The 27,945-nt window shown below is 44.0% G+C and overlaps 1 protein-coding gene across 1 annotated transcript; it reads left to right on the top strand.

Moving 5' to 3' along the window:
• Positions 1 to 925: 925 nt before the first annotated feature.
• ARHGAP9 (Rho GTPase activating protein 9) lies at positions 926 to 27,945 on the top strand (the record flags this gene model as incomplete). Its single annotated transcript, XM_081318963.1, has 16 exons — positions 926 to 1,060; positions 11,007 to 11,234; positions 12,462 to 12,635; positions 13,537 to 13,647; positions 14,685 to 14,746; positions 15,977 to 16,058; positions 16,781 to 16,876; positions 17,296 to 17,394; positions 18,254 to 18,380; positions 18,481 to 18,591; positions 19,608 to 19,706; positions 19,822 to 19,899; positions 21,097 to 21,150; positions 23,254 to 23,388; positions 24,695 to 24,800; positions 26,856 to 27,945. The coding sequence occupies 16 exons, from the start codon at positions 926 to 928 to the stop codon at positions 27,037 to 27,039; spliced, it is 1,881 nt and encodes a 626-aa protein (XP_081175089.1). The 3' UTR covers positions 27,040 to 27,945.

Raw genomic sequence — 27,945 nt, 5'->3', positions numbered from 1 at the left:
CATCTCCAGAACAATAAAGTTGTTGATTATAAGCTGCCTAGGATTACCTTTAGTCAAGATGGGTTGCAGATTCATTTAATAAATAATAAACAAATAAACTAAATAGGCTGGACTAAAGAATAAAAACATAGGGGGGGGGGAAAATGATATATTAAACATTCAAGGATTTTCTGTGGAAGTAGGATGAGGTAAGGGATTCTGCATTACAAAAATGCCCAGATATACACCAGCAAAATAAGGAGCAAAGCCGAGAATGAGTTTTGACAGTGCTTTTACTTCGTTTGTGTAAATCTGTGATCACTTCCTGCCCCAGGTGCTCATGTTCCAAGCCACAGTTGGGAAATTCCCGATGTGGTCCATAGGAATATAAGCTATCATAAGGTCTGTTAGTCTTGAACGTATTACAAGATCCAGTCATTTGGGCAGCATAGACTAAGATAGATGCTCCTCTGGAAATAGTTGAAAAGCACAGTGTGAGGATTTAGAATTCCCACTGTATTTTTGTGTGTGTTTGAACATAATCATCTGAATCATCCATAATACAACCCAGATTAGGAAGAAAGCAGAAGGGTAGACATTACGTGAAATTAAGAAACTCTTCAAAGTCACTCTCAGTCAAGGCCTTCATATAACCTTATGGCACACCTCCAGAATGACAAATTTCCTCAGAAAAGTTGACTCATATCCCCTTTAAAGCTGTTTAACGGTAAGCTTTTACTGCATTAAGTTTCTTCTTCTGACTTATATGTTCTTCATGGTATCTGACTGCTGTGGGCTGCTGCAGGCATATTTTTTCTTCTGTCAAGATTCCACTAGATGCTTGGGTGAGAGCTGCTTATTTGAACATCTGCCCTGCTACCTTGCATAATTTCCTCTTTGTCTTTCCCTGATTGGAAGGGGTGTTAGCCTCTGCCACCCACACAGGATGTGGGGGAAGCTAGTGGGAGGGCCAGCTCCTCTGCACACGCCCTTGAACCGCACAGCTGTCACTGGCTGTAAGTACCAGACTGTTGGGGTATCGGTGCTTCCTAGAAAACTTCTGAAGGCCTCAAGACTTGAGGTAGGATAAAGGGGGTCACCTCTGAGAGGTGGATTTTAGAAGAAGACATAATCAGAACTGAGACAAAGTGAGGAAGAGGAAGAAACTCTCTGGACCACTAGCAATATTCTTCCAGTCTTCTGCCATGAAGCAACCAGTTTTCAACTTCCTCTTGGGCAATGAACATAGACAAGCCCACAGCTGTGACTTAGCTGGAGAGGGCACTGTGTAGCTAGGCATTAGCAGAGAATCTATATGGAGCTGGGTGGAGCTGGGAAGAATTGGGTGGAGTATATGGATCTGTCAATGGGATTTTATGGAAAATGTTTACTTGGGCACAGCTGTGGTTCAGCATAAGAAAGACTCACAGCTACTTGTGCCATTCCACAGCTACTTGTGCTGTTCCTATTCAGACAGGAGTAGCTAGAAGGAAACTTGATCATTATGTATCTTTGTTTATCTGTAACTGTCATCCATCCATCCATCCAACCATCCATGAAATATCTAAACTGCTCCATTCTGGTTGGACTCTGGATGGTGTTTATTACGGTAATTCTTACATAGTTATTTGAAATAATCTGTTCCTGTCCTATACTTGAAACTGGATTTGATTCTATCCTCAAAATAACATTGCTCATAGACTGCAAAGGACCTTGGAAAATGGTGGACCTCATTTTGTAGGAGGATACAAATCTAGGTCTTTCTGAGCAAAATCCAGCACTGTACCCCAACCAACTCTTAGGTTGTACCTTCCAGTTCAGTTCCCATAATTTCCAGTAAAGTTATTTGGGGATTCAAAGCTTAAAAAGTAATAGTAAAGAGCAGGTCTTTCCTTATGTTTTTATATCCTTAGAATCTCTAAACAGGAGTAGCTTCTTGCCCTTTTCATGTTTAGAAGTCTAGCATGACTACAATGATTGAGGCCCTGCCTCCTTTTGTCTGTGTGTGAACTGTTGATCCTCCCTCTGGTTGCTCCAGTGACTACAGTATTTTGGAGAAGCGCTCAAACCAACTATGCTAATCTCTTCCCAGCATATCTATGACACTCATTTTGCTTTTTTTTTAAAACTTCCTAACGGGAATGTTAAAGGCTTTTAGTATCAGTAGCGCTTCCATCTAAGAGCCATTATGGCGCAGTGATTAGAATGCAGTATTGTAGGCTAACTTACTGCTTACTCCGGGAGTTTGATTCTCAGCACCTCAAGGTTAACTCAGCCTTCTGTTCTTCCGAGTCAGTAAAATGAGGACCCAGATTGTTGGGGGAGGGGGGGGGGGTGCTGACTCTGTAAACTGCTTAGACAAGTCTGTAAAACACTATGAAGCACTATCTAAGTCTAAGTGCTATTGCTAGTGCTGTCTTCGTTGGGCAAAACATCAACATGCTGATTATTATCACATAAATGCATAATTGACTGTAATGGCACAAAGCAAGCTGTTCTCTGCAGTTAATCATTTGCTGTGCATTAGAATTCCCTTGAATTCTGGGCATTTTTAAGTATTATTGATTTCCTGCATTTATAGACTCCTGATTCCAACAGATTTACAGCAATTTGCTATAAAGTAGTATTATTACTGTATTAGTATTACTGTAAATGACTACTACTACTACTATTACTAGTACTACTACTGTTGTTGTTTTTGTTGTTTATTATTATCTTTTATTCATTAAACATGAACCTCAGTCAACTGAACATTCAAATTGACTGGCGCTGATGGTTGACACAGGTTGCTGCCAGCATCCTAGGTATCAACCAGGTACCTGCTTAAAATATAAGATGTTCTTATATGAGTACCGCAGTTTTTTTGTAACTTTGCTGGAGTTATTGCAGGAAGCTGCAATTTCTTGATGTATTTTGCAAAGTTTTTGGACATACTTCCCAGTGCCCCGATGACAATGGGTATCACTGTTATACGTTTCATCCATAATCACGCAGTTGTTGTTGTTGTTGTTGTCAGAAAGCTTGGCAGTGGTTAAGAGAGATAGCCCCTGTTCTAAGCTAAGGCCTGAAACTAATCAAGGAGTGAAGCAATCTAGAACAAAGGAGAAATTTCCTGACAGAACAATTAATCAGTGGAACAACTTCCCTCCAGAAGTTCTGGGTGTACTCCAACACTGGAAGTTTTTAAGAAGAGATTGGATAGCCATTTGTCTGAAGTGGTATAGGGTTTCCTAACCTGAGCAGGGGGTTGAACTAGAAGACCTCCAAGGTCCCTTCCAACTCTGTTATTCTGTTTTTTTTTTATTGAAAAGTTTTACAGTACATTTTATCTTTAACAATCCCCCCCTCCCCCCAACCCTACCTAACCCTCCCTATCCCTCCCCCCCATTTCCCCCCCCCCCGGACTTCCCAGAGCTAAGTACAAGGTATAAAAACAAAGAACAATCATAAACATCCATATGCTAACAACAATAAACTATTAAATCTATCGCTCTCTTGCTCATATAAGATAACTACAAGCAATAGGTACATATAAAAAGAAAAAGAAAAGAAAAAAGAAAGGAAGACTTATTCAAATGCTAAATGAAGCTTTTTAGTCCCATATTTGTTCTGGATATAATCAATCCATTTTTTCCACTCCATAATATAACGTTCTTGCAAATGATCCTTCAAGTAAGCCGAAATCTTTGCCATTTCCGCCAGGTCAGAAACCTTTAGAGTCCATTCTTCTATAGTCGGCAGTTCCTCCTTCTTCCAATATTGACCTATTAAAAGTCTTGCTGCTGTAATTAAGTTCAACATCAACTTAGTGTCCACAACACTATTCTGTTATTCTGATAATTTACAAACACTAAAACTTTATAGACCCTATCTCCATTAATCTTTAATGCACAAGTTAAATTAGGGGGAATTAACATTTTGTGGGAATTGGAGTAAATATTTCATTCTTTCTCTTTCTCTTAGGTCTTTTATTACATGTCTCAAGTTGTCAAAACTCTAAAATGCTGAATCAGCCTGTAATATAGGACATTCTGCTCTGTTCTCAACTAAACCACAGAAACAATTGAAACAATGATGATGGCAGCTTAAACCCCCCCCCCCCAAACAATGCTAAATAGGATAGGCTAGAACCTGGATTAATTGACCAGCAGGATTATAGAATTATGACATGTTCCTGTTGATGGTTTTGACCTTTTCCCCCCTCCCATTTAAATAAGCAAATGTTTTGGTGACCAAAGTATCAGCACTACCCAGTTTATTCTGACATTTAGATGGCTCACTGTTTTTATGGGACCTACTATAAAATTTCATAAATCCATGAAATATCATTAATCCTTCCTTGTATCCTGCAGCACGGGGAGGTCTGGCTCTTCATTAAGCAAAAGTCACTTTTCCATAGCTGAAGTTGGTTTTGATAAAAAAAAGGATCTTAAATCATCTTCTTTGGCCCTAGAGGAAGTGCCTCTCACTTCAGCCTTCTGTTCTGCTTTCTGGAGGAACCAGGGCTCAATCTTGGGAGGTAAAAAAAAAGGAAATAATGAAGATGAAGACCAAAACCAGGGCTCTTCCCCATCCTGCATGAAGTGCTTTCCGATAGGCATGCTGGCAAGAAGCCACATCTGAAAGTGCTGTGATGCTGGGCCAGGAAAATAGCCTAGGACAGGGGTAGGCAACCTTGGCTCTTTTATGACTCATGGACTTCAACTCCCAGAATTCCTGAGTCGGCATAGCCGACTCAGGAATACTGGGAGTTGAAGTCCATGAATCATAAAAGAGCCAAGGTTGCCTAGGAAATACAGAAAGACCTTGATTAGGTCTTCAAAGGTTGCAGACTATGGAGGGGAAAAGTGGTAGCATTGGCTTTCATTTTGCCTGCAGTGCTTCAGGGGTGAAGGCCACTGAGAAAACCCTTACCCTCCACTGGTGCTGATTCTTTGATATATTGAAAAAAGCATTCTTCCTCCTCTTCATGAGGAGCATTGGGAGAGCAAAAATTAATTGGATTAGATAGGAAACTGTCAGAGCAGAGCAGCCAGTCAAGATGGCAAGAGGAATTAGCAGTCCTAAAAGCCCCAAAGTCTCTCTCTCTCTCTCTCTCTCTCTCTCACACACACACACACACACACACACACACACACACACACACACATGGCCACCTTTGAAAGTACTACATGGTCAGACTGGAATGGTGAAAATTTTGGGCTTGGCATGTCAAAAATTCATAAAAATGCCTAACTTGACATGCTGGCTAGGGAATTCTGCGAGTTTGAAGCCCACACATTTTAAAGCTGCCAAGGTTGAGAAGCACTGGCCTAAACTTCTATACTTTAAGTCCTTTTATAAGCTAAGTCCAGAACTCTTCTCATACTGATGTGCTTTAAGGCAGGATTACAAAGATTGTCTATAGACTCTATATACTCTACTTTGTATATATACTCTACTGTTGTGTAGTGGGTCCGACACAAGGAAGAGACGCCAGCCGGAGTACGTGTTCAGCTCTTTATTGGAAGGGGGGGTAGCGTACTGGGGAATGAGGGTTACCTGGCCTCCTTAAATACCTAGCCAGGTAGTCAGACAGCCAATGGGGTTGGCCCTAGGTTTACCGCCGAAACTGGGTTTCCCGCCAAAACCGTTCAGGCCAACGCCCCCTGGTGGCTGTTGCTATGCAGGTGCCTGCATACATAACACCCCTCCCCCCTTAGAGAAGAACCACATAACAACTATGGAACAATTTGCAACTAACTACATAACTATGTACACTGTGTGTCAATGCAAGGCAACAGTGGGGCCGTCACTTGCACACATAGTCCGCTAGGTAGGCAGGTGTCATGTGGGGCCGGGTGGACCGTCTGGGCGTGGCTTGGCCCTGGGCTTGGACAGCCAGTTTGTGAGGCCTCTGTGCTGGGTTGAGCAGAGCTGGGTTCAGGAGGCCCTCCTCCTCTGGTTCCTGTTCTGTGTTGTTTCCGGTTGGGCTGACCTCTCTCGGGGTGTGGCTATCCTGTTGGGCGTGTGTGGTGCACTCAGGGACCCTTCCTCTGAGCTGGTCGATGTGTCGCCTTATGTGTCTGTCCCCCTCCACCCCCACAATGTAAGAGATGGGGCCAGTTTTCTCAACCACTGTCCTCGGAATCCACGGATGCCCTGCCCCATAGTTCCTTGCCCAGACCAGGTCTCCCATGTTGAGAACTCTGTGCACTGGTGATGATGATGATGATGACGACGACGATGATGATGATGATGGCCTATCCGTCTCTGCTGCTACTCGGTCTGGGTGTAAACGGTCCAGCTTGGTGATGAGACACCGTCCCCATCGCAGTTCAGCTGGGCTCTTCCCGGTAGCAACGCACGGTGAAGTGTGTTGGGCAAGTAGAAATTTGGCCAGTCTGTGATGCCAGTCCCCGCTGATGATGCGCCGGAGTGCATCCTTGGTCGTCCTTACCATCCGTTCAGCTTGCCCGTTAGTCGATGGATGGAAGGGCGCGGAGGTGGCGTGCCTAATCCAATTCGCCTTCAAGAACGCCTGGAAATCATTAGCAGTAAACTGAGGCCCGTTATCAGACACAATTACGTCAGGGAGGCCATGTGTGGCAAAGAGAGCTCGGAGCACCTGGATTGTCCTACCCGAGGTCATGTTGGGAACAGGGACTACCTCCAACCACTTGGAGTGGCTGTCCACTACTACTAAGAACAGTTGGCCCTGAAATGGCCCTGCATAGTCAATGTGGATGCGGGACCAGGGTGTGTGTGTGGCCTCCCACCTGTGGACGGGTGTGTGTAGCATCTCTGGCCTGGATCTCTGGCACGTGTAACAGGCCTTGACCCGTTTCTCAATGTCCTTGTCCAGCCCTGGCCACCAGAGGTAGCTTCTGGCCAGAGCCTTCATCCTAACCACCCCCGGGTGTCCCTCATGTAAGGAGTCCAATACCTTGCCCCGGACTGCAGTGGGAATGATGACCCTGCTTCCCCAGAGAAGGCAACCCCTGTGTGTGGAGAGCTCGTTGGGCCTGGTGAAATAGGCCTGGAACTCAGGCCCCGGGGACTTGTCCTGCCACCCTGTGGAAACCCATGCTCATGATGTTGTCGGTGGCTGTGTTGCTGGCAATGTCCTTGGCATGGAGTGGGCATTCTGGTAGCTCCTGCAGGGCTAGGATCTGTGTTGCTGGTGCCGGGTCTGGTTCGGGGGTGTCAATGGGTAGCCTACTTAGGCCGTCTGCGTGGCCTATCTCCTTCCCTGGCTTGTGCACCAGCTTGCAATTGTAGGCTGCAAGGAAGATGGACCACCGGAGCATTCTGGGGGACAGAATTTGGAGCGTCTGCCTGTCCGTTGTGAACAGGCCTAGGAGTGGTTTGTGATCCGTGTAGACAGTGAACTCCCTGCCATACAGATAATCGTGGAATTTTTTGATTCCTGCCACGATTGCCAGGGCTTCCCTGTCAATTTGGGCATAGTTTCTTTCTGCTCCAGACAGCATCCTGGAATAGTAGGCTATGGGAATTTGCGCCCCATTGGGCTTGAGGTGACTGAGTACTGCGCCCACACCGTAAGGGGATGCATCGCATGCGATGCATATGGGCTTTGTCTCAATGAAATGGGTTACTGTGGACTTATCCGACAGTAGTGCTTTTAAAGCCCTGAAGCTTTGGTCGTGGGCGGGAGTCCACACCCATGCTGCCTGCTTGTCCAGTAGCCTGTGGAGTGGCTCTGCAATGGCTGCCTTGTGTGGAAGGAATGCGTGGTAGAAGTTTAACAGGCCTAGGAATGCCTGTAGCTCTGCCTTGTTCTTGGGTGTGGGTGCTAGTTTGATTGCCCTCACCTTGGACTCTGTGGGGTGGATGCCCCTGGCATCTACCCTGAATCCCAAGAATTCTGTGGAGGGAACACCTATGCTGCATTTCTCCCTCTTGAGTTTGAGGCCAGCTGTGCGTAGCCTGGACAGTACCTCCCTAAGCCTACCTGCCAGCTCTTCTGCTGATGCTCCTGCAATCAGGATGTCATCAAAATAGGGGCAGACTCCTGGGATACCCCTGAGTGTCTTCTCCATAACTTCCTGGAAAATGCCAGGAGCAACGCTGACCCCAAACTGCAGCCTGTTCACCTGGAATGCTCCCCTGTGTGTTACTATGATTTGAATGTCAGCTGTTGCCCTAGTAACCGTGAGTTGCTGGTACGCCTGCGCAAGATTGAGCCTTGCAAAGATGGTGCCGCCTTGGAGGGAAGTGAGAACGTGGCTGACCGTGGGGACCGGGTAAGCGTGCGGGTTTAGGGCGTGGTTCACCGAGCAGTTGTAGTCGGCGCAGATCCTTATTTCCCCGTTGGATTTGAGGGGGGTGACGATTGGGGTTTCCCACTCCCCCCCATTTACGGGCGCTAAGATTCCCTGGGCCACCAGCTTATCCAGTTCACACTCGATTTTGTGTTTGAGCGCGAAGGGGACTCACTGCGGCCGGACCCTAATGGGGGGAACGTTCGAGTTAAGCTTGAACGATATGGGGGCCCCTGTGTATCTGCCCAGCGTCCCGTCAAAGACGTCTGCGAACTCCTTGCAGACGGCCTCGACGGAGTCCCCCTGGATCCGGTGGATCCCGGAGACTGTGATTCCCAGGGCCTTGAACCAGTCTAGGCCGACCAGGCTGGCTCTCCAGCCCTCTACCACTACAACCTCCAGGTGCTCTTCGCGACCCTTAAACCCCACCGAGATGGTAGCCTCCCCCTTTACCTTGACCGGCGAATTTTGAAAATCGGTCAGGGTTAAATTTGTAGGCCGTAATTTAATCCGCTGCTTGCTCCGGCTATTTATATAGTTAAGGGTCTCATCCGAAATGATCGAGACCGCTGATCCAGAGTCAAGCTCCATGCTGCAAGGGACGCCTTGCAAGCGGATTGTTAGTCTAATTTTGGGTTTGAGCAGCCGGCGGCTACCCGTGTGGTTAATGGCCAGCCGGCTCTCAACATAGCCAATTCGCGATTTGGTTGGGGCCCCAGTACCTTCGAACGGCGATTCCTCCGGTTGCAGCTTGTGGATCTCCTCTCGGGGGCGGCGGCTACGACAGACCGCGGCTATGTGGCCTGTTTTCTTGCAGGCCTGACACGTGGCCGCCCGGAACTTACAGAGGCTGCGCATGTGGTTTCCACCACACCCTGTGCACTTTTTAGGGTTGGTGGCGTTGCTAGGAGGCCTGGGCTTGTCTGGGCGTCTTCCTCACTGGTCGGGGGTCGACCTCCGCTGGAGGAGGTCAATGCTCTGGTCGTCTTCAGCTGTGGCGACCTGCCGGTGGATGCTGGCCGCCTAGCTGCCGGCCCGGGTCTCCTGGACTGCTTGGACGGCCCCGCAGGCCGCTTCGTGGGCCAGGATGATGTCTTCGGCTTCCTGGAGTGAAACCTCCTCTCTCTCGAACAGGCTCTCTTGCAGCCGCCTGTCTTGTAGGCCACAAATCAGCCGGTCCCGTAGCCGCTCCTCCAAGTTCGAAAACTTGCAGGCGATGGCGGCTTCTCGTAGGGCGGCGAGGAATTCGGCACCGGACTCGTCGGGGCGCTGGTCCCTTTTTTCGAACTGCGACCTTGCGGCCACTTTGGAGCGCCAGGGCCGGAAGTTGGCATTGAGCTTGGCAACGAGGTCCCTGTACGTGACGGTATTGATGGCCTCTGGGGCGAACAGGTTCGCGGCGAACTCTAGGAGTGCGGGTCCCCCGATGCAGAGCAGGGCCTTTGCACCGTGCTCCGAGATCTGGTTGAACCGCATGTACATTTCGGCGTGAGCCAGGTAACGGGCCCATGACTCGGGGTGGCGGGTGTCAAATTCACGGGGTTGTCCGGCTCTTGCCATCACGGTGTTGGTTTGGGTCTCGAGTCGCGGATGCGATGACCGGCATGGTCCGGTCAGCTGGCGGTCGTGGGGAAGAAGGAAGGAAAAATGCCTTTCCCTTTAGCTCGCGGAGCGTTCCCCCAGTGACTTCAGCTCCTTGTCGGCAGCGACCCCACCTTCGTCGCCACTGTTTTGTAGTGGGTCCGACGCAAGGAAGAGACGCCAGCTGGAGTACATGTTCAGCTCTTTATTAGAAGGGGGTAGCGTACTGGGGAATGAGGGTTACCTGGCCTCCTTAAATACCTAGCCAGGTAGGCAGACAGCCAATGGGGTTGGCCCTAAGTTTACCGCCGAAACTGGGTTTCCCGCCAAAACCGTTCAGGCCAACGCCCCCTGGTGGCTGTTGCTATGCAGGTGTCTGCATACATAACATCTACCATACATAAATATTCCATATATAAGTAGCCTCCCTCTGAATTTGTAAACAGAGTACTATATTTGCTCATTGAGAATGTAATTTGGATGTGGTTTTTAATAACAGAGTGAGTGCCTGTTACTCGTCCCAGCTTCTGCCAACCTAGCAGTTCGAAAGCACGTAAAAATGCAAGTAGAAAAATAGGGACCACTACGGTGGGAAGGTAACAGTGTTCCATGCGCCTTTGGCATCTAGTCATGCTGGCCACATGACCCAGAGACGTCCTCGGACAAGCGCTGGCTGTTCAGCTTTGAAACGGAGATGAGCACCGGTCCCTAGAGTCGGAAACGACTAGCACGCATGTGCAGGGGAACCTTTACCTTTACCTATACCTAGGCAGCGCAATGATCAAGGGGACAGTTACTTTACTGCCTTGTACTGATTGTTACACATTGTTCTTCTCTTCCCATATACCCTTCCTTTGCAAGTTCTTGTTGTCACAGTGGAATTTACTGATTCACTGTATTTGTTAGAATTTTTTTTCTAATCCCACTTTTTGTTTAGGGACATAAACCAGCATACGCAGTTATGCTTTCTCCCATTTTTTTTCCCTCACAACTTTGTGAAGTAAATTGGCCTGAGACATAGTTGGATGAGGTTTCTTCCATGGGACCGGAAGAGATCCTAAGCCTTACTCTTTGAGTAAAAGTGGTAGAGTTAACCCTTTCCTACCATGTCCATCTTCCAGTGATGGAATGGTATGTTATGGTAAGTCCAACTCTTATTTATTTCCTGCTTCTTTCTGGCAGATGTTGGATGATACTCCTCCATCTCTCCTTGGGGAAAAGCCTCCAATTTATTACAATCTGGAGGAGATGAAGCAATTACCAACAACACCTCCTTCCCCATGCAGCCCACCATTACAGACGCTGGAAGCCTGGGAACGTCACATAGATTCCAGCTCCCTGCGTAGTTACTACTATAAGCCTGCAACAGGTGAAAAGTCATGGAAGCCACCCAGGAGGATTCAAGAGATGGTGAGAAGCTAGAGTTGTTGCAGGGGGCGGGTGGGGGTGGGGGATGACATCCAGGCTACTTAGCTTCAGAAATCAAATCCTTACTTCTGAGAGGTTTGTGCCTTTATCCAGCAAGAATTTAGCTGGCAAATACTGAGCTGACATACAAGTAGTATGCTTTACAACTGTCATGACTTACGACCAAAACTGTGGGCTCAATTGCAGTCAAGGATTTTTGCTGTACTCTATGCTTCCAATCAAATTGCTAGTGCCTTCTTGAGGCTGTCCTTGGAGTTTGACTGCTCTCTGGTGCTTTAATCCAGAATTACATTTTGGGTCACTAGCCTGATGCCTGAGCAATTTCTGTAATGAGAAATCATTGTGTGCTATGTCAGAACAGGTCATGTGGTTGCCAGCTAGTCTTCACATGGTAAACTCTTCCCATTCCCTTGTCACATCTGAAGGCTCTGTCCATATCATCAGCTGTGGAACAGCACTGAAGAAATTGAGGCCCACATTTGAAAGAAATAGGTGGCTGTGGATCAAAATAATAATAATAATAATAATAATAATAATAATAATAATAATAATAATAATAATAATAATAATAACAACAACAACAACAACAACAACAACAACAACAATAATTATAATTATAATTATAATTATAATTATAATTATAATTATAATAATTGTATTTGTATACCGCCCTTCTCCCGAAGGACTCAGGGCAGTGAACAGGGCAATGCATGTTAAAAGACAAGAATACAAAAATTAAAAGAGATTAAACAAGATGCCAAAAAACTATAACAATAAGTTAAAATACATAAAAAGCAATAAAACCCAAACCCATCACCCATCAGGCCAGGCCAGCTTGTTCAAACACGTAGGTCTTTAGATCGCGCCGGAAGGAGCGAAGGTCGGGTGCCATCCGGAGCTCAACCGGAAGATGGTTCCATAAATCCAGCGCGCCCACAGAGAACGCCCTCCCCCTGGGGGCCACCTGTCGACATTCTTTGACCGGTGGCACCCCGAGGAGGCCCTCTCTGTGGGAGCGCACTGGGCGGAGGGAAGTTGATGCCGGCCGCAGGTGCTCCCTGAGGTATTCCGGACCCATGCCATGAAGGGCTTTGTAGGTCATTACCAGCAAATTGGTGACAGGGAAGGGAAGCATTAGTTGGGCTCATGCCTGCCACATGGCCTTTCTCTCTTTCCTCCCCCCTCCCCTTTTCTGTGTCGCTTTGCCAGAGCTTGGTGCAGATAGAGGGAAATGATCTCTCAGCTCCAGCAGACCCTATGCCAGAAGCCACCCAGGACCAAATGGAAGATAGAGTGGGCAGGGAGCAGCCTGGGGCTCAAGGTCTCCACAAAAAGCTAGGATACACCAAATCCTTCATGTTACCAGAGATGCGGCCTCCCAAGGTAAGGCACCGGTTCTCAGGGGATCCACTGGGATGGCAAGTTTTGGAGGACAAAAGAGATGGGTTTGCAGAATGGAAAGGTTAATCTATATCCCCCTGGGGTAAAAGGAGAGGTGCATCTGAACGAGAGGGCAGGACAGCAGTGACTAGTGCATGTAGGTAATGGGCATGTAATTTTAAATACTGGGGCTAATAGTCCTTTAAATAGCTTTTATAGTGTACTGCAGAAGAGAGAGACTGAGAGAGGACTGAAAGGTGGTGGAAGAGAGGGAGGGAGGGAGGGAGGGAGGAAGGAAGGAAGGAAGGAAGGAAGGAAGGAAGGAAGGAAGGAAGGAAGGGAGGGAGGGAGGGAGGGAGGGAGGGAGGGAGGGAGGAAGGGTCTATTAGCCCTTCCAGGTAGATCAAATTAGAAAACCAAAGTTATGAATGCTAATACTACTTTTATTATGACATTACAGTAGTAGAATCTTGCAAGTCTGAATATTTTCTCTCCCTCCCCCTTTAGTTTCGTAGAACTAGGAAGGATCTGTCTGAGATACATTCTCAAATTACATTTCTGACCCACACCTAGGTTTTTTTTTTGTTTTGTTTTGGTTGTGGGTCTTCCTCTTGTTCCTCAAGGTTATTCTTTCTGCCCATTACGTTAGCAAACTCAGTTTGGTAACCAAGCATTTGTGCCACTTGGCCACTTCCCCCTTTGTAAAGTGTTTTCAAATGGAAGAAAGAAAATATATTGAGGTTCTGTGTATTAGCTACCCCGCTATCTGCTACTCAGTATGGTCAATCATTTAAGTTTTGGCAGCCTAAAAGATTCAGCCTTGGCAGTGCCTGCTGGCAGCAGGAAGGGAATGGGTACCCAAAATGGTTGGTAAATCTTCTTGCTTTCTTTTTTCTCTGTACAGGGAAACCATCGGCGGAACCATTCCCAATATAGCTGCCAGGCCTGGTTAGGAGAATACTCTGCGCCATCCTCTATCAATGGTTCCATCTCAGACAATGCTGAATTACTGCATGTATGTTACAACTAGACAGCGGTGTTAAAATGGTTAGGCTCAATCTCCTGTCATTTGATAAACATCATGAGTTATAGTTGCATCTCATCAACTTCGTCTGCCTCATGCCTCATCTGTGAAGATATTTGTACTACCCTCTCAGGTTCCTGGGATGAATGGTATATAAATATCCCCCTTTCCATCCCATGGCAGCGGCCTCAGTCACCATTATCTGAAAGGATATGACGAAAGATGTTCTCTTGCTTAGCCCCAGAGGCCAGTTGTGCCATGCCAGAGAAGTCCACTCTGTGGGTTTTGGAGTGGGTCTATCCTGCTGCCTTCTTTCTTCATTTGGCTCCGCTGAGATTGGGAATGTTGCCCAGGAAGAAAAATGAGATTTGGAGAGTGAAGGGGCAAAGGAGATGGTAAAGAGAATGTAGAAGGATCTAGAGAATGAAACAAGTAAAAGGAAATCAAGCTAGAGAAGCAGGCATGGAAAGGAAGAGAATTGTTGGAGATGAAATCTCTAGCTGGGACTAGGATCTGTGCATTCAGAAGATGTTGTTGTTAGTTGCGAAGTCGTGTCCGACCCATCGCGACCCTATGGACAATGTTCCTCCAGGCTTTCCTGTCCTATTCAGAAGATACACCTGCCCTATTCTTGGTTTTGCCATCTCCACCTGTCCTTTTTAGCATGTGTATACCAGTGTGTTTTTTCTCTGTCTTCTCTGAAAAATGATTGTATCTCACTGGCCCAAATTGTTTGGATTCTTGCACACATTGGGTTTGGGAAACTTACGGTCCCCCAGTGCCACCAAACTACAGATCCTTATCACTGACTGTGTGGATTGGGGCTGCTATAGGTTGCAGCTCAGCCACATTAAGGAAGTTCCTCCCTCAACTGATCCAGTTAGAGGAGAGTTAGCAGTGGAGCCCGAGTTTGAAGGAAATTAAAGATCTATAAAGAATTGGGAGTATGGGGAGTGGTATGGATTTCAGGAAGGACCACAGGACAGAGCTAGGACTGCAAGTTTGTGGACATTGTTTTCTCTTGGCAGGTGGTGGAGAAATGTGGACAGCTGAACAAAACCAAGATTGCGGAAGGAGGTCGGAAACTCAGGTATGCCATTGAAGTCTCCCTGGCAGGAAGGGGCTTGAGGAGGGATACCTTCCTCATTGTCCATCTAGGAAAATTCTGGGGCATTTGTGCTTCTGAGTCCTCATTTGGCTACCTTTCCAGCTCTCTCTGAGAAGCATTTCACAGCTGAAGGGGTTTTGACAAGCAGTGTGTCCTGGTCTGAATAGACAAAGAGGATGGAAAGGGGCATATAGTGTATATAATGGACCTTCTGAGTCACTGACATAAATCCAAAGGGGGATAGGGTGGGCAAAATGTTGAAAATCTGTTTTATTATATAGAAATGGTAGCAGAAGATTATTATAGAGCCATTCAGATTGGTAGCAGAGGATGGTCACATAGCCATTCAGATCAAATAAAATGTACAGAATACACAGTCCATATGGGCCTTGCTGCTTATCGGTTTGAACTGTCACAACTGTCTCAGGAAATTCCTCAGAACATAAACCATAGAGTATAACCATAGATACACAGCAAAACCTGCCATCTACAGGCTGAATGATTCTGTAGTTTTTGCAATACAAAATACATTCTGACTTGTATTCCAACGTAAAATAAGGCAGAACCCAGCATTTTTGTAGGGGAGAGGAGGGGGAGCAAATCCAGGGAAATGGGACATAGCGGAGATGTCAAAGAAGATACATGCCCACTTATACTTGTCAAATGATGGCTGTATGTACAACGTGAAACGAACGTGTACACCGGTCCAACACTTAGCTCCGTGCTAACGAAAGCAAGGTCAGAATAAGTGTGAGTTCAGGATATTCTCCTGTCAAAAGAAGACCTTGAAGGAAGAAAGTCAACAGGATGTCTCCTGACCCCAGTTCATAATACTTTTGTCTCCACCAGTCTATTATTTCATTAGCAATTGTTCAGCAAGAAAGGGGGAGAGTGGCATTTCTCATTTATGATCTGAAAATACAGTAAATGTTTTTGAGACCAGAAACTATCAGCAAGATTGCTCTTCCTTGGTGTCTCCTCCAATACTTGGTCACTGGCATGTTGAGATATGGTAATTTATTACATTGCAGAGGTTATTCCAAGCACAGACAGATCCTTTCAGTGCCACATGGTGGCAGGTGGGAACATTGATCTTGACTCTTCAAAAACCTTTTGACACTTTTATATTTGGCAGCCCGCGGAAGGTTGTATGTTTTGTTTATGGCTCTGGCGGACTGAGCTCCAGTTTCTCTCATTTTCCTCTACCTCCAGAAAGTCCTGGACATCATCGTGGTTGGTATTAGCCGGGAACAGCCTCATGTTCTACAAGGACCCCAAGGTGACAGCTGCATGGGTGAGTGCAGCAGCAGACAGATGCTTAAATGGCAAAACAGGAAAGGCAGCCTAAGGTCTTGTATGGCTGACAGTCTAGCTTTGTACAACCCTCTCACTAATTTAAAAGCTTTCTGGAAGAAGTCAGCTCAATCTCTGGAAAAGTCATACAGGTGCCCTTGGAGAGATTGCTGGCTGAGAGGAAAAGGGAGAGTCTTTTGAATAAAAGAAGTGATCTTACCCATTTGGGGATCTAATACACTCTTTAGATATGCCCACTGCCAGTATTGTTCAGAGATGACGTGTGCCCATGTATATAATGTATGCCAGGGATCCCCAAACCCTGGTCTGTGGACCAGTACCGGGCCATGGCATGCCAGCAACCGGTCCTCACAAACAAGCAAAGCCCCATCTGCAAGATGCAAGCACCACACAAAACCACGCACCTGCTGATCCACAGAAAAACCTCTCTCCATGGAACCGGTCCCTGGTGCCACAAATGTTGGGGACCACTGCTCTATGCATATATGTTTCTCTATCTCTATTTTCTCCCCTTCCCCCTCCATCTCTCAGCTATCCATCCATCCACTAATACAAAAGTCTCTGGTGCTGTGATAAATCAATAAGGAAGTAAGCATGGACTAGGACCCATCTTCTTTGTCCCTTCTCAGTGGCGTCTGACACAGATCAAGTCTGGCAATGGGGTATAGGGAGCCTCCTAACCTATGATCTTTTTTCCTGCAGACTCCATCTGGTAGCCGGCCTGAAAGCAGTGTCGATTTGCGTGGCGCTCGTATTGAGTGGGCCCGGGATTTGTCCAGCAAGCGGAATGTCATCCATGTAAGTGTGGGAACCCCAGTCCATCTTGACCTGAGATATTTGGAGCGAGACTTCATGCAACTGGGGACACCTTGTTTGTCCCACTGTAGGCTTTTCAGTTCTTCAGAATTGACTCACAGTGGTCCTGTTTTAAATCAAGATACTTGGTTAATATACTCTGGTTTCTCTGGCTGTACTTCACTACAATTCCAAGTTCAGTTGTAACACTAAGCTATCCTTTCCTGGTTTGGCCACCTGCCCACAAGGAGAGGAACATAGCAGGAATAAGTGATTACATGAAGTTGTTGTCATAATCATTTAAAATGAAGTTAGGATTCCTACTATAGTCTTAGGTGGTAAGGATCTATTAGAAGAGCATGAGATCAGGTTAAATGGAATTGTTGCCTAACCCAATTTGTTCTCTCCTCGTTTCTTCTTAGTTTCGCACTGTGACTGGCAATGAGTATCTCTTGCAATCAGATAATGAAGCTGTCAGCCAGGACTGGTACCAGGCGATCAAAGGGGTCATCCACAGACTAGTGAGTGAAAGATACCAAGAACTTTAAGTTATCTCAGTCTCTTCCTTTCTTCTTTGAAATATTGCTGTTAGGGAAAAAAAGATGTTCCTAAATTCTTTCACTCTGTCCAGTTAACATTGCCCCAATGGCAAGCAGCCTGGAGCCTTCTAGAGCAAAATCTCTTTTTTGACTGTGTGTGGATGGCTTCAAGTTAGTTTTGTCTTTTGGCAAATGCATAAGCAATATTACGCATTATATGTGGCAAGGTTTGAGGGAGTGATTTGCCCTTACCTCCTTCCTAGGTCTAAGAGAGTGACTGGCCCAAGTCCACCTAGCTGGCTTCCTTGCCTAAGGCAGGGTTACAACTCACAGGGTCCCAATTTTAGTCTTGTGTCTTAACAACCACATCAAACTGGTTTGGAAAATTTTATCATGCCTTATTATAATTGTTTGTGCTATAATTGGCCCTGATGGGCACTGAAGTCCCCCAATTTTGCTAGTTGCTAGAGTGCTAGTTGCCAACCCTTCAAATTCAATAAAGGACAGATGATGTGCAGAGTCCACAAAAAGGACTCTGTGCGTGGTCTGTCCATTATTGAGTTTGTAGTTCTTCATGACCCTAAAGGACTTCTCTCTCTCTCTCTCTCTCTCTCTCTCTCTCTCTCTCTCTCTCTCTCTCTCTCTCTCTCTCTCTCTCCCTTTTCTACCATGGGTTTATCCCAATGGCACACCATTATGAAATCCTAAGCATATCAATCCAAGGTTGTATGTCTTTGAAACAGAAACTTCTGTAGTTCATGGCAGTGCATTTGCCCGTTTCGCCCCATCCCATCTGACTGCTAATTTCTCTGGATTAAGCTCCTTCCTTGCTCCACTGTAGGATCAAGAGAATCCTCTGGATGAGCCACTTCTGTACCCACTCTATCGGTCCAACAGCGCTGAGCTTGTGGATTTGAGCTGGGATGATGAAGAGGAAGTTGGGCTCTCCAAGAGTGAAGTGCCAGCAGGTTTGAGACCAGAAAGATCTGGGTGGGGGGGAGGGTGCTAAAAGTTGTCAAAAATATAACTGCCTTAACTTCTCTTGGCTTCGGTTTCTTCCTCCTCTAGCCCCTGGTAGTCCCGGCAGAGTCTACAAGAAAAGGGTAAGAAGCAAGCTGAGACGCTTCATCGCCAAGAGGCCACCCTTGAGAAGTTTACAGGAGAAAGGACTGATCCGAGGTAATGGTGCAGATCCCTGTGGTTTCATTGCAATGGAGGCCAAATAGAGATTATGGATTTTCAAAGGTAAAGTCAGCATTGCCACGGATGTATTTTTGTACCCTATCAGGGTTTGGGCCACATTGTCATAATGCTTCGAGTGATAGTTTGGAAACATTGAGACAAAGGACTAGAATTTTGACCAGGATTCTTATAACGGTGGCAAAAAAATATGCGATTTTTCTGAAGACACAGGAATAAGTGCTGTGACAACTAATGCAGTTGCCACTTTTAATAAAAAATTATCACCAGTCTGTTTCTACTTCCCTATATATTTAGCACAGCAAAAATCTTGCTGCATTAATTTGTTTATTTTTAAAGTTAGTGTGGTTTAATGATGAAAGTGTTGCACCATTAAAGCCAGGCTCTTATTCATCCTGAGCCACATTTTTTTCCCTTAGTCTGGCCTTCCTCAGGGTTGTCATGGGGAAAAATTGGCCTTATCCTTAGATATTTATTTATTTAATTAGTATCCTGCTCAATTATCAATGGCTTTGAATAGCTCACAAATAAAAACAAGAATGAGAATATAATAAGAGACAAAATAAAAGAATAAAAATGGCAAAGATGACAAAAACTGGTCAGGAATGAAAGAAAAATTACCTCAGATTATCCAAGAGGAGTTCATTTACTTTCACCAAAGGCCTAGTGAAGACCCAGATCTTCAAAGCTCTTTGAAACATCAACAGGATCAGATTCATCCAGATCTCAAGACAAATTTGAGTTTTTCCTTTGTTTCTAGCATTCCTGGATCAAATCACTATTGCTAAAACTCACAAATCTGAGTTTAAAAATTCTGAGGAACCATGGATTCTATGTGGCTGAGAGAAACAAGTGACATAGATTGGTTTTTTACAATTTTTATTTTTATTTGGGCATGGAGTTTAAAACAAAATAAGTATAACTAGCAAGGAAAGGTTTAACAAGATGGTTTTAATCCACGGGTATTTTTATTTTATTTCCATTTTTATTCCCAGATCAGGTCTTTGGCTGTCGGCTAGAAGCCTTGTGCCAGCGAGAAGGGGGCACAGTACCCCGATTTGTCCAACAATGTGTGGAAGCTGTGGAAGAGAGAGGTAGGGAATCCCTGGATCATCATTCCATCTTTGCCTCAGCTAGGATCTTTGCCCTGTTCTGACACTCCATAGATTTAAGTGGGGAATTCACAGCAATTCTTTCCTTCTCTTTCAGGACTGGATGCAGATGGAATCTATAGGGTCAATGGGAACTTGGCCACTATTCAGAAGCTGAGATTCATAGTTGACCGTGGTGAGTACTTATAGAATGATAAATGGTGAACATGGAGTCTAAGCCTCCAAAACCTATGTTGCTTTACTTTAGGTGAAGAGATAAAGCATTTCAAGGGCAGCAGGTTTGTTGGAAATACTATCATTGCAGTTAGCATCATATACTATATGCTTCTTTCTCTAAACTCAAAGATAGAAAACATTTATTGGCTACCCTTATGACATTACATGAACTACTGTCCTCATACTGTAATATTTTCTTTTTTCTTTTGCAATTAGATGAATTAGAGCCGTGTTTCTCAACCTCAGCAACTTTAAGATATGTGGACTTCATCCTGACTGGGGAATTTTAGGAGCTGAAAAATCCACATATCTTAAACTTGCTAAGGTTGAAAAACACTAAATGAGAATAACTAAGGGAACTATCTATCTATCTATCTATCTATCTATCTATCTATCTATCTATCTATCTATCTATCTATCTATCTATCTATCTTTCTATCTATCTATCTATCTATCTATCTATCTATCTATCTATCTATCTATCTATCTATCTATCTCTATCTACATCTCTCTTTATATATCATCATCTATAACTGTTTATATCAATCTGTCATCTATATCATCATCTATCATCTATCTCCCTTTAATATATGGGAAAATTATAGATGAAAGCAAGGCTGACTAGAGGAACAAGACTTCCTCATTTCAGCTCAAAGATGCCTTGCTAACCATTCTTCAAGAACATGCACATGGCATAGTCTTCTCCTTATCTCTATCCCTTAGGTGAGGTCATCTAATTTTGGGTTTTTCTGATCCAATGTGGAAGTAATTGTCTTCCATATCAGAGAGGTCTTGATTTACAGCACTTATCCCAGCAGGTAGTTCAGAACTGTTCCTGTTGCTAAAGCTGCACAAAGTTTGCGAGACAATGCAGAAGATCATAAACCTCTCTTTTAAAAAAGGGGGGGAAGAAAATTCTGTTTACCAGAGCTTAAGGCAGGATAGAAAACAAAAAATGAAAAGGTGACAATGGCTGAATTCTACACTGCAGGAAAAAAAGAAAAACAATAGACAAGCCACCTTAAGTCTCTGTATTCCATAAAGTCATCCAGAATGAAGGGACGCATTCTGGCCACCTTCAGACCTGTCTTCCCCCTTTGCCACAAGATATTGTTTCTCCTGTGGCATCCTCAATAACCACTGTGCTGCTTTGCAGAACGGGCAGTGACATCCGACGGACGCTATGTCTTCCCAGAGCAACGTTGCCAAGGTAATGTTTCTGTCTCTCAATCTTTGAAATAGCAACCCTGGCAGGAGACTTTAATGAAGCCAAGTTATGTTTTGAACATAGGGTACATATTCTGAATTCGTACAAGCCTCCAAAGGGGATAGTTTTAAAAATGACAACAATCCCCAATGGAGTTTTTGTTCATTTTGACCCAAACAGGGAGAGAGAGAGAGAGAGAGAGAGAGAGGGAGGGAGGGAGGGAGGGAGGGAGGGAGGGAGGGAGAGAGAGAGAGAGAGAGAGAGAGAGAGAGAGAGAGAGAGAGAGAGAGAGAGAGAGAGAGAGAGAGAGAGAGAGAGAGAGAGAGAGAGAGAGAATCCAATTTTTTTGCTCAGCATTCCTATGTAGGATGAGCAGCCGTATTTATTTGGTAAAATAAATATTTATCTTTGGACTTGGAAGGTCCTTCTTTTAGTTTCTAGATCACACTAGCCTCTTATGACTCAAGTTGGATTTGTTGCCTTAGCCACAATTAAGCTGCTTTGATTCCAAAGAGAGAGTCAAATCTGGGTTTACCCAATGTCTTCTCCCCTTCCTGCCGAGTCTTTGCACTTTAATTGAGCTGTCCCAAGAAAAGGAAGTTAGCTACATCAGCTAGAGCAGTGGTGAGAATCTTGCCTTTTAGGAATTCTATCAGGAAAAGAAGGGGGGGGGGAGTGTCATTTCAAGGACCTGATATCTGTAGGTACAAAACTTTTTGCAAATGTGTTGGGGACTCTTTCAATGGCCTAAAAACTGTCACACTAGTGCAGGGGTCTTCAAACTTGGCCCTTTTATGACTTGTGGACTTCAACTCCCAGAATTCCCCAGCCAGCATGCCTGGCTGAGCAATTCTGGGAGTTGAAGTCCACAAATCATAAAAGGGCCAAGTTTGAAGACCACTGCACCAGAGAAACCAATGGGCTCACAAATGTGTAAGAGTTTAAGGCAGCCAGATGCAAATGAGTACCTGGAGTCAAGAGTATTTCAGACTACTTGAACTCATTCACTTTTTTCTTCTAATCTAGCACAAGTATGAAGATGTCAAGGCAATATATATATATATATATATATATATATATATATATATATACATATACATATACATATACATATACATATACATATACATATACATATACATATACATATACATATACATATACATATACATATACATATACATATATATATATATATATATATATATATATATATATATATATATATATATATATATATATATATATATATATATTGCAAATAACCTTCCTGTTCTTACAGTTTGGATTTAGCATCAACATTCCCTATAAAATCAGCAGGAATTGGCAAGTGATAGCCATTAGCCTTGAACATTTCCAGTAAAACAGATGATGAAGTGGTTGGACCTTTCTATTCTGTTCCAATTATTTTCCAGGCTTGCCAAAATACTGCATCTTTTTCCCCCCAGGTTTGCTATGCCCCTTAAGTGAAAGAGCCACAGGTGAAAAGAGCATGGAAAGAGGAGAAGCTGCATTAACATTGTCCCCATTTATTCATCCCTTAAAAAAAAGTGCTGGGCAACTTAATAACACCTCAGCTTTTGCTGAAATGCATCTCCCAACATTCTTCACCAGTTAGGGTTCTATGAGAGTTCACTGCAGCCAACTTGCCATGGCCAGCCCAGCATGGCCAACTAGCCAGGGTCAACTTGCCATGGCCAACTTGCCACGGCCAACTCACCGCAGACAAGTTACCCTAATATCAAAGAAATGATGGAATAGAATCAATAAAGAAGGGATGCAAAAAAGAGGCACAAAACAAAATCTGAATGACAAAAAATAAAATATATTTTTTACTTATTTTAAATAATTAAACTGAATTGTTAAATTGCCCCGTAGCAAGTTTTTCCCACGGCGAGTTGTCCTGCGACGAGTTGGCTGAGGCGAGTTGGCTGTGGCAAGTTCTCCCATTCCGGTTGATTAGGGGTTATATTTCAGTCCCGTAACAGGTATTTGTTGACTCTCTCTGCCAACAAAGCAGAAAGATGTCACATTGGAAAAAAAAGTCCCCTTTGATATCACTCTGCCCTTTTTGGTGAATCAGTCTTTTTCTTCCTTGTTTCCTAGAGGAGAAGTTGAACCTGGCCAGCCCACAGTGGGATGATGTGCATGTGATAACAGGGGCCTTGAAGCTTTTCTTCCGAGAGTTACCTGAATCCCTAGTGCCCTACAGCCACATTGATGAATTTATAGCTTCTGTCAGTAAGTCTGCTTGCCCCTCAGCATTGACAAACACAAATATATGAGTCCAGCAGAGGTTAATTCTGAGCCAGCATTAAAAACCTGTGACTTTTCTGAAATATTGCAATTCATTTTTAGAAAAGGTGTTGTATAAAATGAAATTGTCTGTCTTGGTTTTCACCGGAGGAAGCGGGGGTGGGGGAAGACATCTCAGGCTTTCCTAATTCTCCAATCTGAGATATACTTCAGATTATCTACAGGTATCTTCATTTTTTGCTTCGGGAACATAATAGATCATTGAATGCAGAGAATGTAATGTTGCTAGAGGAGCTGGGGAATCTTAAATAATTATATGATCTGTACGAAGAATACCCTTTTTGCTTGCCCTGCGTCATCTTTCAGATATTGTTCTTGTAACTTTCAGCATTAATTCAATTAAAACTCTCATTGGTTAGCATTTAAGCCATCATCAATCCAGGCACACACACGCCAGCTCTCAAATCAACTTTGTAGTTGGTTTAAAGATGGCTTCGATTTTTTAAACCTATATTACGTTCTGTATGTTTCAATCCATAGGTTGGTGTGTTTGTAATTATATCGTATATATTATTTGAATAGCTTATTACACATATGTACACGTATTATACATGTATATATTATTTGTACACTGCCCAGAGTCCCTCTGTGAGGGAGATGGGTGGTTTCTACAGTAAACGTGAATGAATGAACAACTGAACGAATGAAGGTATGAACTTATGAACAAATGAATGAATCAATGCCAGTGCTTGAACAGAGGCACATACACATTGAGCATTTGAAGTCAGTTTTTTCATAAGGCAGGGAACCCCCTATACTGCACTGGAGGAGTGGTAAGGAGTTAGCTGAAGAGGTATCCATCCTGCTGTGTTTCTTCATGGATCACCCCAAGAGTAGTTGAAAAAGAATGTTTTGATCTCATTGTGTTTGTGTTCCCTTAGCTTCTGTAGTCATGCATCCTGCCATGATATTCTGTTTCAAAGATAAGGCGTGAGGCAGTTTTCTCTATTTAATCTTTATTTGGATTTGTTATTTGTTCGAGCCATTGACCGCAAGCCCACCTTTTCTATGGCTAAGCGGGTGGGGTGGGGGAGTAAGACTGTTGTATCAACAATCCTATCATCCAATTAAAATTTATTTTCTTCTCCAAAATGAGCTCAGGATGTAATCTGATAGCAATGTGATGGGAGATTTCTGATCTGCCCTTTGGAAGTTAGACTGTCTTTCGTTCTAAACATTACCTCCTCAGCTGGAAAGAAAAAAAACAACCCTTTTGCTTTTCTTTGCACAGAGATATCCGATCATGAGGAAAAAGTGTCAAAGCTCACTGGGCTGATCCAGAGTCTCCCTCAACCAAACCGGGACACATTGCGTTACTTACTTCAGCACCTCCGCAAGTAAATTACCTCGAATCATACTTTCTTCCTGGCAGAATCAGGCTTTTTGTTTCAGGTAGTCCTCGACTTACAACCACAGCTGAGCACAAAATTTCTGTTGCTAAGTGCGATGGTTGTTAAGTGAATTTAGCCCCATTTCACCGCCTTTCGTGCCACAGTTGTTTAGGTGAATCACTGCAGTTGTTCAATTAATAATACAGTGATTCTGGCTTTCCTGTTGACTTTGCTGGTCAGAAGGTCACAAAAGGTGACCATGCGACCCCGGGACACAGCGCAACTGTCATAAATACATGCCAGTTGCCAAGCATCTGAATTTTGATTACGTGATCACGGGGATGCTGCAACGGTCATGTGCGAAAGTGGTCAGAAGTCATTGTTTTCAGTGCTTTCATAACTTCAAACAGTCACTCAATGAACTTTTGTGGGTTGAGGACTACCTATATTAAGTCTCCTTTTTTCTTTTATAGCAGTGCAAACAAAATCACGAGTAGGAAAAAAATAGCAAGGGGAAACTAATGTTTAAACTTCTCTTTCACAAAGCTAGGAAAGAAAGCAAATGAATTGAAGAGCAATTACTCATTCATATCCTTGAACAAGAAGCAATAAAAAGAATCTATTCATTAAATGTAGGCTACCCTTGCATTTACTTCTTGTTATGCATATTTTAGGAAGCTAAACCTGAAAATTCAGACTGGGATCAACATTTTAAAGGAACGTTTGCATATTCACACTTACGAATTTTCCTGCATGTGAGAATAGGTAGTCCTCTACTTACAAGTGACCCTTCAAAGTTACAGTGGCACTGTATGGCACTGACGACCGATTTTTCACACTTAATGAACGTTGCAGCATCCCCATGGTCCCATGATCAAAATTTGGAACTTTGGCAACTGGCTCATCATTGCAGTGTCCTGGGATCATGTGATCACTTTTTTTTGCTGACCTTTTGACGAAAAAAAGTCAATGGGAAAGTTTTATTCACTTAACAACCGTGTTACTAACTGAACAACTGCAGTGGTTCACTTAACGACTGTGGCAAGAAAAGTGGTTATAGGAGGCAAAACTCGCTTAACATCTGTCTTGCTTATCAGCATAAATTTGGGGCTCAATTGTGATCGTAAGTCGAGGACTACCTGTACAGGATTATTGGACTATTCTATAGCTGAGAGAGCACGGGGGGGAGGCTCAGCTAATCTCAATGTACACATGTTGTACTTTGACAATAAAGGTTTATTATTATCAGGGCTTTTTTTCTCATAGAACGCTCAGAACAGAGTTCCAGCACCTTTTTTGGATGGAACCTTGTAGGGTAGGCAAGGTGGGTTGTATGACATGTGTGAGTTCTGGCACCTTTTTCTTTTACAAAAAAAGCACTGATTATTATTATTACTATCAGTCCAACAGTGAAATTCTATAACTGAGCACTAGCAATATCAGTGGTTTTGCGGTTGCAACTTGTACTACACGGCCAGCTAAAATGTTCTTGAAAGACCTGCAGGCTTTGAATAGTGCTACTGATCTTGACCACCAATAAGGAAGTCATTTCAGGCAGTCCCATCTCTTCCTAACCTCAGTTGCAGTGGACTCCCCAACTTCATACAGACTCGTCAGTCATGAGAATTTGGTAGGAAAATTGAGTTGAATATTTGGGTTAACACTTCCTGGACATGAGGTGGTGTAGAACCATATTTTGCCTTCTGGAGGGAAACTTAAATGGCAATCATTGCCTTACATGGATAATTGAGCAACTGCCTGCAAATTTGATCTTGTAGCTAACTTTGGAAATAAGGAAACAGAAATTACAGGATATCCAAAGGTTGCTTGGTAGAAGAAGCAATTTCATACCTTTGTCTTTTCTTTCTCTTACGATTTGTGGCCCTGACCGATGTCTCTTTGATTGGCTATTTAGCCAATCAAATGGATTACAGGCCAATGAAAATGATTTTCAGTATGTTTTGTTTTAGAAATGAAATCTCAATTAATTCAGCCATGGATGCGTGGAAAGGGGCCAAAATAGTGTGGTGTTCTCATTACAGCTTTTTTTTCCCCATTCAGGGTGATGGATCACTCAGATACCAACCGGATGACAACTCACAACATTGGCATTGTTTTTGGGCCAACACTGTTGCGACATGAGCGAGATATAGCCAGCCTGATAGAGGATATGATATACCAGAATCAGGTGGTAGAGATGCTTCTTACTGAATTTGCTAGCATCTTTGAGACAGGTGCTGAATGACTTTGTTGATACCTTTTCTTGGATATGGATTGCTTTATTCTCAAGACATATGGGATCACAGATAATCTGTTTCTGAAGCAAGCATTGGTGCGGTGAAGCTCTCTGCACCAATCACAGCACCGTAGGTTAACATCATTTTCAGGACTATGTTTTGTTAGGAAAGATGGATCTCTGCATCTTCCTTCTTCAAGATTTTTTTAGCTGGTCAATTTTTTTTAGCTCGTATACCTTAGCAAAAAGATGTCACATTCATACCCAATAAACAACTGATGAGAATCTACAAGAGAAATCCTGTGAGTAGAAGCACTTTGACTTTAAACAGTGACACAAGTTCTGTTTAGATGCAGATTCCAATCCAGACAAATCTATAAAGAACAGAACACTTCTATTCCAGTAGTTATTTGGAATTCTGTGCTGGAGAGAAAAGACTCTCACCAGATGAACTGATGTCATGCCAGCCAGCCTAGTTCCCTTGGCTTAGTCTCCTGTCTGATGTCATAGTGCCAAATAGCCTCTGTACTCGTGAAACTGTAATTCTTCAGGATTACTTTCCCCAACTGCCCATCAGATGTGTTGGATTACAAATCTCATGAACTTCTGCTAGCACAGGCAAAATCTTTAGAGGATGTCTTCTAAATCATTATTAAGGCACACGGGTTTTCCCCCCCCCCCACATAAAATTGAAACCCCTTTTGAAATTGCTGTTGTTTCTTGCCAAATAAGCTTAGAATCATCAAGGTAATGTTTGACTATTATTAACAAAACCCCAGTCCCTTTACAAAATGATGGTTTAGAACTGGTTTGAAAAGAAATAAATGTGACCGAATACTGTGGCTCTCACCATATATAACCTATTTCTCAGTGAGATTTGTGACTGGCCAAGGAAAGTGCTCGATAATAAAACTA

Source organism: Vipera berus (assembly GCF_964194415.1).
Source record: "Vipera berus genome assembly, chromosome: 2".
Classification (NCBI taxonomy): domain Eukaryota; kingdom Metazoa; phylum Chordata; class Lepidosauria; order Squamata; family Viperidae; genus Vipera; species Vipera berus.
The sequence above is the reverse complement of the archived record's forward strand: the minus strand, read 5'-3'. Positions and strand labels throughout refer to the sequence as shown.